This window comes from Brachionichthys hirsutus, chromosome 3 (genome assembly GCF_040956055.1).
Source record: "Brachionichthys hirsutus isolate HB-005 chromosome 3, CSIRO-AGI_Bhir_v1, whole genome shotgun sequence".
In the NCBI taxonomy this organism is placed as follows: domain Eukaryota; kingdom Metazoa; phylum Chordata; class Actinopteri; order Lophiiformes; family Brachionichthyidae; genus Brachionichthys; species Brachionichthys hirsutus.
The window spans coordinates 12,280,356-12,292,663 of NC_090899.1; the positions used below are offsets into that span (position 1 = coordinate 12,280,356).

General features: G+C 42.8%; 1 protein-coding gene across 1 annotated transcript in view; it reads left to right on the forward strand.

Moving 5' to 3' along the window:
• The window catches only part of znf407 (zinc finger protein 407), a 126,563-nt gene that overhangs the window by 86,189 nt on the left and 28,066 nt on the right, over window positions 1–12,308 (forward strand). The window contains exon 8 of the mRNA XM_068758761.1: window positions 3,594–3,772. Within this exon, the coding sequence (XP_068614862.1) occupies window positions 3,594–3,772 (179 nt within the window). The remainder of the gene's footprint in view (window positions 1–3,593; window positions 3,773–12,308) is intronic.

Genomic DNA, 12,308 nt, shown 5'->3' on the forward strand with positions numbered 1-12,308 from the left:
ATATTTGAAAACATTTGAGACACAATTAAAGCTCCGATCCAAGAAAAGACTGAAGGACGAAGAAATACTTAATAATTGTTGAATCCTAAGTGTCTCATCATTGTCTGTCCTGTCAGGGAAAATACTGTATGCATCAGAACTATAAGTTAAGTGTTGATTGTTTTATTTATTTGATTTTATTTTTTAAGGTACAATTTGATCCTGGACAAAACAACTGAAGTGGAACAACCACCAGACATTCCTGGTCTCAGTGTTCCTCCACCAGTTCTTAATAATCATTACAGATAATGGCAAATGAAACAATAAATTAGAAGCCTAATTAACATTGTGGTAGCTCCAAAACTCCAGGGGTTCTGAGAGGTCCAGAGGGCAGGGAACGGGAAGTGGGGTTTGGCAAGCTGGAAGGAGGAGGAAGGATGGGGTAATACCCCCAATGGCTTACTAATGTGAGGATGAGGGATTGAGTGAGACAGCCAAGAACAGCCCCGTATCCATTCTGCTTTTACAATCTGAAGACATGTTAAAACCTGTCGTCTCTAGTGGCCTGACGATGACCTCTGGATGCGTTGCACGTGTGACCTCTTAATGTAGCCCGAATTTATGGAATACATATGATGCAGTTGTATAGATTAAGATTCAAGGCTGATGCAAATGAAAGCACCGGTTTGACGTGTCTTTTGTTTTACAGGTATACTGTCTACATATAGTTTTCACTGTTAAACTCTCCTTATTAAATGTACGTCTCTGGTTCCCTCTTGATATGATGTGATCTCCATCAAGACTGCTCATCAAATGCATGTAAATGAGCATGGAGTGAGTGATCTATCAAATGCCACTCATCTCCTATTCAGACAGTGATAGATAATAAAGGAAGCATAATTATAGTTGGGTGCTGATAAAAATATTCTAATGATATTGCACTGGGAGTCCTGGGCTGTCAATTAACGATAGCTGCTTGACGATTCTCTAGCAATTTATGCAAGCCAACTTTGCTTCACTTGTTTAAGGAATCATTTCTATTGTTCACATTGAGAATGGCTTTTTTTCCTGTTCTCATTAATGTCACAGTGGCATCTTAAATGGTCTAATTGATATGTAGCCTCTGACTCCATCCTTACCATCCTGCTGGGGCTCGTATTGTTTATTGAATGCTGTGGCATTCATGTTTCAATCTACCTGTGAGAACTCCATTTCAGTTGGAGGCGATGGTGCCTTTGAGGATGGCTTGCTCGCTGTCAGTGCCAGAGAGGTTTGCAACCTTGTAAAGTGGAGTAAAAGATGGGAGGGAGGCATTAATGATGATAACCCAGCCTTCTTGGCAGAATAAGTTCCAAATAGCATCATCGATCCACGTACACTCCCTCCCAACTCTTAACACACACAAAGAAACACATTTAAATCTCTTCTAACAAAGCACCGCTCAATTACACCTCTCCCATTACCATACACTTGTTTGGGAGGATGAATATGGAAATGGCTAAAAGAAAGGGGAAAGCGACGGAAAGAAGCGGGGAAGGGGCGATGCATCTGTTGAGCATCAGTATTGCCGATTCCCATGGCGAGTGCAAGGAAGCGGGGGGGGGGGGGGGTTGAAACAGTGTTGGACTAATTAATACAGAGTATGGTAGGAGGGCTGGTGTGGGCTTTCACTAACTGTGACACCTGCTGACTCCTAAACGCACATTGTGTTGTTTTAATATGACAATTACACCATTACCATATCTGAGAGACCGTATGCCCCCCTAGGAATCCACCCGCGCTCTCTTTGGAACCTTTTAGCTCCGCTTCAAATTTTTATCTATTTATGATCCCGCGTTGGAATAAGAAATCAGTTCATTTTTAGTATTAAATGCATTTTTAGCGGCATGATTTACCGCGATTCATTAGCGTGTGACAGTTTAAATCCTCTGTCTTTTTCATTATGCAGAAGAACAGCCAGCAGATGTGCCCATGATTTGTCTGCAAGCCTGTTATAGATTGCTGATAAAATAATCTTTGTATTTTCTGACCTATAAATGATTGAGAATATTTGTAAATATTTATACCTATCTACGTAGCTGTTAGCTGCCGATCTGTCAACCTAAATCTGTCTCGATCAGATGCTAAAAAGCAATGTTTAATATTGCCTTGAACCTATGGTCATTAAATCTATAGTTTTTATATCAGGTTCACGTGGGCCAGTTTTAATCTTCAACCTTGCTGTGCTGCGTGTCACAACATGTGAGGGGCGGGCTTCCCCGTTGACCCTCATTTGTTTTTCTATTCCGCCATCATTGGACATCACTGCATGTGATGAGAGAGCAGCCACCCAACCTCGTGTAGCCTTTAGTTCTGTGAAGCCCTCCAGTTGCTTACAAGTACTTACAATGGGTACCACTTCGTTGTATTTCATACGGCGTGAACGGAACCCACAGAGGGACTGCTCAGTTTTTTTTAGGCCCCATTGAAAACTGGGCTGGACTGTGGTCCTATGATGGAGAGCGGTGTCTCTGCAAAAGTGAAAACAAATTCTCTCCTTGGCTGGCGTGAGCTATGGCACTGTGAGGCTTTATTGTCCCGGCCAAGGTGATAAGGGAGAGTAATTGCGTATTATACTGTCCGAGAATGTCAGGTCCAAACTGAGCCCGCGTGCCCCATCCATCAACGCGTGATGGTGTGTGTGTGTGTGTGTATGAAACTGTGTTCTACACGTATGCTTGCTTGCATGATGCATTGTGCATGTGCCGTCCTGTTTGTGCACGGTAGCGTTTATGACTTAGGTATGTACATTTTCACCTGTGTAGTCAAATCAGAGATTACATTTTTATTTTGCCATGAGTGAAGGTGTGCTCGTGTCTTTGCATGTATGTAGTGTTTGTGCATGTTTGTCTTCCCATTAGTGTGTGTGTGTGTGTGTGTCTGTCTGTGGGCAGGTTTAGATAGAGCCTGGGAGCAGGTCAGGCAGCATCATTAATCAGGACAGGGTTGTGTGTGACTCTCTGAGCTGACATCATTACATCCTCCACCCTGCAGTCGCTCACTTCTCGGCCTGCCCTATCTGACCAGCCCAAACACACACACACACACACACACACACGCACACACACAGCATTCACTGCTATTCCTACACCTTTCATGCAATCTGAAAAGATAAATAATGCATAATACGTGCCTTTAGACACACCGTATCTCTATCAGGCCTCTATATCCACTTTCCCAGCACGCTTCAGCCAGAGCTCCCAGCACATTACACATTAAACCTGAACAACTGTAAATAAGGAAAAATATCTGAGATATGTCAGAGAAAGACAGAATATGAATGAATTTGTACTGTGTAAATATCGTTGGCCGACTTTAGTTTTTTGGTGGTTGTAGGCCGGGTTCGCCGAGGAATGTATGAGCAGTCGATGCTTTTAAGATATTTTCCCTGAGTTCCAAAGCCTTGCTTGAATTTTGTATGTGATTGTGTATCCTCATTGGAACAAAAATAAAGAAATGTTAGTGCTGTAAACCTACTGCATCTTGGAAAAATCACAATTTTTGTTTTAAGCTCGTGATCTGAAGTTTTTTTCATTCTAAATAAAATGAGGCCTTTTCCTCTTTGTCCTCCACAGATCCAACTGCGCTGAGAACATCCGAAAGCACATTCTCCATACAGGCAAACATGAAGGTGTGAAGATGTACAACTGTCCCAAATGCAACTGTGCCACCAACTCTCCCATGGACTTCCGCAACCACCTGAAGGAGCATCACTCTGATATTGTGAATCCAGACCTGGCCTACCTACATGCAGGTAACACAAAATGAAAGGAAAATAAAGAAACACTATAAAGTATGTGGGTTAGTCAGGAAGTGCATATGTTTGTTCCACAAAGTCTCCAGATTTGGAGGGTCTGGATGAGTGGTGGAACAGCTGGGTTTGAGCCTAAGAGTGCACATTGGCATCATCCAATTCCTCTTCCACATGCACAAAGCATGTCAGAAGTTTGATTTGTATTTAGATGCAACCGTGCCTGGAAGACAGTTTTGAATGTTGAGTTTGAAGGTCATTGGCGCTGTAGGCTTATTTACAGGAATATCTTATTTAACTATTAAACATGTGGGAGCTGCCCGCTGTTACCAAGGACTCGTTCTGTTGGCTGCTTAGCAGCTCTACTGGATCAACTGAGCGTAAAAACGATGCTCCTCCAAAGATCAGTTCAGCACTCGGGGGAAGATCCACTCATCTGGCATGAAGTTGGTGTAATGTCTCCATTTCTGGAAGGAGCTCTCCACTTTGATAAAATAACCCAGATGATGTCATATTGATGAAAACCTGCATCACAAACTGTTGGTGTGAAATTTGAAAGATCCATCTGGGAGGTTTAATGAAAAATGCAAATGAGTTGCATTATGGGACGTGTGGGATTCAGTGTTTCCAGAGTTTTACCCACAAACTAATTTCTAAATGTTGGGATGTATCTTCCCGTATGTCTGGCTTTATCAGTTCTATTGTTATTGTTATTCCCGCCACATAAGAATGGTGGCTATATAGTCAGTAATTCATCACCATTATTATTATTTTACTGGAGGATATCTTCTATATAAACTACTTTCTTTAAATGTTTCATTTTTTTTCCACACATTGTACAGATGTGTGGCAACTCTTAATATGTAGATTTTCTATGGATCACGTTTTCCTTGTTTTCCTTGGAAAGGTGATTTCAATGGGACTCCAAAGATTGGTCATCTTCTCCATAGACAAAAGTTACTGCTCTAGTCTCACCAAAGAAATGGAGGATATCCTGTTCAGAGCTTCAGAGATACTAGTTGAGTCTGTTTCTTTGAGTCCCCCTTGACTTTATGGATGTGCGTTTGTAAATCGCTGGACTGCCCCTTTAGCTACTGTACCTTCCCTCAGACTTTTTAAAAGGGTAGGAACATACGGATGTTAATATAGATTTTATTTTTCTATCTCAACGATCTAAGCCCCTGTTACATTCTATTTGTCAAATGTACACACACACACACACACACAAATGAACGTTTCACATCATTCGACTGAATGAAATCACCTTCCTGCTCCTACAACTTTGCCCAGACTCCTATTATTCCTCAGAGGTCAGATCTTGCAGAATCTCTGAGTGTGTTTTTGCTGCTGGACCAAGTCTTGCCATTCACCGCTGAAGGAGCGCACAAAGACGCAGCACTGCCATTGCTGGTCTGTCCATCGGTGCCAATCACTCAGGCCATAGAGTCAGATGAAATCTTGTTCCTCCTCTATTGGTTCTTTTGTATCACAGTGTTGTTCCTTTGTCCTTGAAGGCCACCAAATCCAATCGGCAGAGTGCTTGTCCTTCAGGGGAGCAGGGAGGACAGCCTTTATCCTGTTATCCCTTTGACCTTAAATAAAAGAATCCGAGTTGGAGGGAAGCTTCATGTGAAGAAGTCCAGGCAGGGACATAACTGGAAAGGTGCTGCTTTCTGGTGGCACTGTAGTTCATTTCCTATTTCAGATGAATAGGTATGTGTCTTTGTGCTGACACTAAAAAGTTTATTTCATTGAATTTCTCAAACAGGCTTATTCCTGTGTAAATCCTACTCTTTAAATTCAAGGACCGACTTTTACCTCTGATCTCCTTGACTTCCATGCTCTAACCTCCCTACGGAACGTTTCTGCCTTCACTTACCCTTACAAACGATATTCTCTGTACCCTTTAACCTGAGGCCCGACGACACCATTACACTTTTGCTTTAACTTTCACCCCTCGATATCCCTCACCTCTATTTGTCCTTTTGCATGGTGACCTTTGGCGAATACGTCTCACAGTTAGATTCACGTGCCTTGTGTCTCCTTCCCTCGGTTAACCCATGTGAGAATAAACCAAGTCAAGAAAGAGAGGTCACTGTTTGTGGCATTAAAAGCTGTTACGATCAGACTGTTTCCACACACGTAGAGCTGACACTAAATATGGGCTTCAGTTTTCTGAGCAAATTCCACCAGTAGTCTCGATGTTGTGTTTCAAACCTGTACTCATCTTTCAGTGAAGTTAATCAACACATTTTCAAGATTATCATGTCACAGTTATGGACCTAAAACGCACAGTAAAAGAAATTATCCTAATTTGTAACCGTTTTTTGCTCACATCACTTATCTCCCAAATTGAAAAGGCCTCGTCCCACTCTGGTTTACAGTTTGCAGTTTCATGTTAGTGATATGTAAATAAATAAACCACTTCAGGACTGGAGAAAATCAATGACGTTCTCCCCGAATTAAACTAAAGCAGTCAAGAGCACAGGTGGGTCAAAAAGAGTTTGGAAGCACTCTTATGATCTCTCCCTCTTTCAACAAGGGGGGGAACGGGAGGCCGGAAATGGTCTCCGAAAGATCAGTACTTCATCTAAGGAGACAGAACAAGACCAAAAGAAAGAGACAGGGGAAAAAAAGATTACGAAGGTAGATGTTGAATTAACCAGCTTGTGATTGCTCTCTGTCAGAGTGGCGCCGCGGCCAGCAGCGAGAGGCAAATAGTCTGTGATGGCCCTTCCCACTCTTCCCCCTTTGAAAGACACAGATCAAACGGGCCCTTGCAGCCCCTCGCGCCGGATTGATTGGCACCCGAACATTTCCCCTGCTTCTTTGTCTTTCCATATCTCTCTCTCTGTCTGTCTCTCTCTCTCTCTCTGTCTTCCCTTCTTTATCCAGCATTGCACTTCAAATTAAAGCCCTTCTCAAGGATGAAAGCAAAGGTCCTTTGCAAGTGAAGGGAGAGAGGGAATTAGACCCAGCAAGTGATGGAGGGGAATGATGATTATAATTTTTTTGAGGGGAGGTTAGATATGTGAGGGGGAAATGTTGCTGATGGGACACATTTTAATAAAATGGTAATGACATTTGTCTTCCTTGTGCGATCTGCAGAGAGATATGCCAGAAGGACGTGGCAGTGCCTGTGTGATCGTTGCATAGATAGCTACAGGTACCTCTGAGTGCTGCACCTTTAATTTACCCCTCTACTGGAACTTTCTTTCTAGTTAAAGCGCTTCAAGTACGCCGTGACTGGGGAAGGGTTGGGTAGCGGGTTATTTCCTTCTTTGCTCTCTGCAACCAGGTGTGCTTTGGTTTCAGGGCAATTTCTCTTGTCTTTTTCAGTACCAAAATCCATGTTGTATACACAAACACACACAGATCCCAATATGCACATACACGTAGGTGAGGTGTCACCATTAGCTTTGTCATAGCACCCTCATACTTCTATTTTTAATTGTGAAATATTTCCCTAATTTCCCAGCAAAGTTGTGATTGCACATCTTCAGGGCACAGAGATCAAATGATTTCTAATTAGCTAACAGTGAAAGGAGTACATGGATGCGCTGCTTACTGCCTAAGAAGATTAAACAAATCAACTTCAAGGCATTGTTGCTGCTTTATGCAGATTCTATTTTCCTTAATAATGCTTGATGGAGGGGTTCTGTAGAGGGTTAGAGGAGACCTGGCCTTGTAAGTGATGATCTTAATACACATTTACAACCACAGGCCAATTCACTTGTTTGCATATATTTTCCTGATTAAACAAATCTGTAAACAAATCTGGGCTTTGTTGGCTTTTACTTAAGTTATGCATCTGTGCTGCTCCTCGCCCCCGAGCCCACCCCACCCCCCTTTTGCCTTCTGTTCATCACGCTCATCATGAGTTTTACTTGCGTATTGTGTTACAACAGCATGGTGTATTGCGGAGGACAGGTGTGTATGTCTTGCAAATATGTGCACGTATGACACTGTATTGAAGTTGTGAAAGAAGCCACAGACACCAGCGGTAAAATCAACATCTGTTTCTAATAACAATGTGTTATAAGTGACATGTTTCTATGTGGGGGGAAATTGTGTAAAAAAAAAAAAACCACACAATGCATCACAGTTTGTGTAAAAACACCTTTACAGGACATCAAGTCGTCAGCGCTAGAGTTGAACCTGCGTCTTCGTGTCACCTTCCTTATGTTGCATTCGCATGATGGGCATTAATGAAAAAAGTCATTCTGCTCAGTGGAATGTGAAAACTGATTAACACACCCTCATTTTTCCGAGGTTGTCACGGTGTAAGTTTAGCTTTTTGGAGTTGGATCTTGCAATGTCAACAATGTAGGATTTGCAGGCTTGATGGGACACCAAAAATAGAAGATTTCATATCGGCATCGAACAAACAAACGATGACTGTTGTTAAAATTAGCAGATCAGTCTCGTGTATAAAAGCACAATATCTGCAGTTTTCTAATGTTCACAAACTTTTATCACAATGTGTTTAATTTTCATCGTCATATCTGATTTTTCACGCAACAGTCACACGCAAATGCCGTTGTTGGGGTGTTGACTAGGAAATGACATCAATGTAGTACATCTCCCAACTTATTCTGGTCTGGAAACGCTCGACCTGAGGACTGATGTCAGTTGTGTTGAAGCCACGCACATCTGTACCCCACCAGCCCAACCCTAAATGTCCTTTTATGGGGCACATTGGTTTGCTCTGTGCTTATCTTTCTATACGCTCGCACCCCATGTGGTCTTGGTTGAGAAGCAGATGTTCAGGACTGGTCTCTTAGGAGAGAACCGACAAGGGGTGTGTGAATGTGTGTGTGCTTTTGACGGATAACTCACACCGTTGGTTTCATACATCTCAGTAAACCAATACTGGGCCAGTCTGGGCCGAGCAAGCAGCAATTCCTGAATAATGACCTGCTCCAATGAGCATGAAAACTCCCCCAACTGGCTGCATTTATCACACATCAGCCACAACAAACGGCCTTTTGTTTCATCCTCTTCCTTCATTCCCCTCCTGTCTTCCCGCTGCCAGTCCTCCTCTCACCCATTTAGTGGCCATTCCAAAGCTGACAAGTCCTTTCCTATCAGGGTGAAGACACAGAAACAGTAAGTTTCCGGCTGCTCTAAATGCACTAGACGTCTGCATTGCTCTTGCAACCTTTAGGTCAGAGCAGCTTTTTCCTCACATAGTGATTCGTGAATGACTAGAAGTGTAGCATCAATGGCAGACTTGGTCATCCATTGCCTCTGTCTGGGCCTCTGGAAAGATTCGAGGTAGATGATGACCCTTGATGTATGCTCCATGGTGGGGAGCTGCCCCCCCCCCTTATGTTAGGCACTTGCTTGTGTTGCACCACTTTGAAGCAAATGCTGCAAAGTCATGAAGTGTGCATCCAGTAGCACAGTGTGATTGCAAGACATAATATGAAAATGCATTGTTTATTCTTATTATTACATCAGATCATTCATTTAACGTTAAATAGTTCTGTAGCTGCAGATAAAAAAATCTAATTTTAAGTTATTAAAGAGCACGTTAGAAGATCGGACAGTCCCATCAGCAGGTATTATTTGTTATCTCATACACATTTGCTGTTATTTAGATGATTTTAGATTTTAGCTTATGTGATAACGTGTGACTTTGGTTCATATTACTGAAATATAAAAGGAAACATGTTTGCTGGCAGCGTGCTTTCATAGATGTGCAGCATTTCTATCTTGTGAGTGATGCGTGGTGTTGATGCTCATGGACAGGACTGCTCCTCCTGAATGGGACAGTGAATATATGACCAGCCTCATCCATAACTCCCCCCCCCCCCCCCCCTCAGGTCAGTTATGCTGTATAAAAGCAACGGCAGCTAACAACCAGAAATAAATAACAGACTGTACGGCGAGGCCAGACTGCTAATCACTGCTAGCCCTGATTGCCCCGTCTTGACCTTTACTGAGTAAACACAGCTCCAATAGTACCAACACGTTTCCCTGATCTACGTCCTCATTGGCTGGAGTGCACTTGTTACATATCCAGCTTGACCTTTGCTCCTTTTACTCTGCCAAGGGCCCTTGCGTTTCTCCTTTGCCTCTTTAGCCTCTGTGTGTCATCTGTTTGGTGGCTCTACAAACGTCTCGCCATCTCTAATTACCAACAGGCTCAACTTTCCCAACTAAACAACCAATTACCAGCGCTTTAGCCCTGCCCAATCCCATGTTTCCTGATACAGTGTCCTATTAGGGCCCCTTATTTCTCCCCCAGCATAATTGAATCCCCTGGCTGCTCATCAGTGGGCTAATTTAAGCCAATGTGCAGAGTTGGTAATCAGAGGAGCTGCCTATTAGACTATCAGACCCCAATTAAGTGCCTCTTATTTCCAACATAACAAGCCACTATCAGCCCCGCTGTTATTGTACTTCCCTTTTTAGTGCCCAGTTTTGTTTGTGTAAATCTGTGGTCTGTTTGGAGAACAAGAAGAAAAGAGAGGAAAAAGAGTTCCAGTGCCAAGTTAACATGAATACAGGGTGTTTCAAGAAATATGTGCATAGTTGAAGATGGCCATTAATTAGGGTGACCGTCCAGGAGCAGAGACCTTGTGTCTGACTGACACAGCTCAGTGGCTTGAGTGTGTCCAGCACGTCCTTTACTGTGGAAACGCTTGCCGCACATTTTTCAAAGGATTTCTTGAACCACTTGGATACAGCCGAGTGGGAGGTCCATGTTTCAGAATAGTAAAATTCCCACCTAAATCACAGACAATTTAAAATAAAAAAAGCAGTCTTCTTCATGCTGCCACCTATTTTTCCAAAATCTGCTGGGACTTAATGCAACTGAAACTTGACGAGCTTTGAAACAGATAAAGTTCAGACATGAATGCTTTTGGTACGGCACCTATTTCTGTCCTCTTCCAGCTCCCCCCTCTTTTATTGTTCCCCCTGCCGGGTTCTCTGTCCTGTCTAGTTGACTGGTGCAGCTGAGGGGAGCCGGAGTGTTAAGGAGGCCCACCGAGGGCTGATGAGGACTGTCTCAGCAAAGCACATCTCAAGTGTGGAACTGTTTCGGCACTTTAGTGGATGTGTGCACGTACAGTATGTTGCAGTCCTCGGTAGCAAGAAATGGTCGTGTGTGTCTCGAAGTCTAAGTGTGCATGTTTGGTGATGGTGTCGACTCCCCACAGCCTAATTAAAGGGTGAAGAAAGCCACTCACAGGGAGATTAAACCTAAAAGGATAAATTAGCACCCAAAAGGGGTGTGGCAAATTCACACATACGCACAGGCCATGAAATCGCTTCTGACACCTGTGAAAAAAGGGGGGAAAAGAGAATAAGGATGGAGAGAGGGGAATAACTTTAGTGTTGCTACAGCAGGGCAGTACGCTATGTGTTTAAGAAGACGATTTGGACAGAGCACTTTATTTGAAATTTAGAGACCATAGTTTTGGGACGCTGCTGGTTCCACAGTTTGTGCTTGTGCTGGCTGATTTCCTGGAGGACCTGTCTGTATTACTTTATTAATTCACTTACTTTGTTGTTGTAAGTCACTTTAGATAAAAGCTTCTGCCAAACGACTGTAATGTAATATCATTTCAGGGCTGCAGAGCCACAGCTGTCTCAAAATATCAAACTGACTTACGATTATCTAAATATGTAACTTGAGAATATCAAAACAAGCTTCAACTCCTCGTTTCTATTCTGGAACAAAAAATATTTTGATTCCACCTTAATTGAGTCATGGAGACGTTAACGCCATCCTGGCTGTTTCAAGTCAGTTGCCTATACTTCTATTCTAACTCACTTTGCTTGCCAAATAAAACATTCAATTTAATTGTCACCTTAAATGAATTTCAAGGGGTCATACTCCTTTTCTCAGGACTTCAAGTGTCTTACATCGCCATTAGTTTTGGCTTTATAGCCTTAAAGGTATATTCCAGGGATCTATCGTTGCACCATAACACTAAACTTGACTACACTAAACACTTGCACACCAGGTAAAGACAGATAAATATTCAAAATGATGTAATGTTTACAGTATTAATAGTATTTGTTGTAAACGTCCATATCCCGTAATTATAAAGTCTTCACTGAGACATCTTCAATGACCTCATCATGGTGTCATCAGTGTTCTGTCACAATTTCCATTAAAGTTACAAATGGAAATTATGACCTCACCTCTCAGTGGGAGTGATTTAAAATAATAATAATTATTCAGTGCCTGTGCTCTGTGCGTGTGACAGATATTCATGCTCACACATGTGAAGGACAGATGTTTCGTGTCACATCGCTGTCCAGTCACGGAGCCCTTGTTGCTTTAATGCCCGGGGCTTCACTGACATCTTTTTCAACGCGTCTTCCCCTCACTGCCCTCTCAGTACATCAGTGCTGCCTCTCCTCCGGTGCCGTGTTTGTGTGTGTGTTGAGAGTGAGTGATGTGACTCTTGGCTAGTCTCTGAATCTGCCATGCTATCCGTCTCACTATCTGTTTGCCAGTCTGTCTGTTGTCTCTCCTGCTTTGTCTTCTACTTCTGTTCGACTGCTATCAGACAAGTGT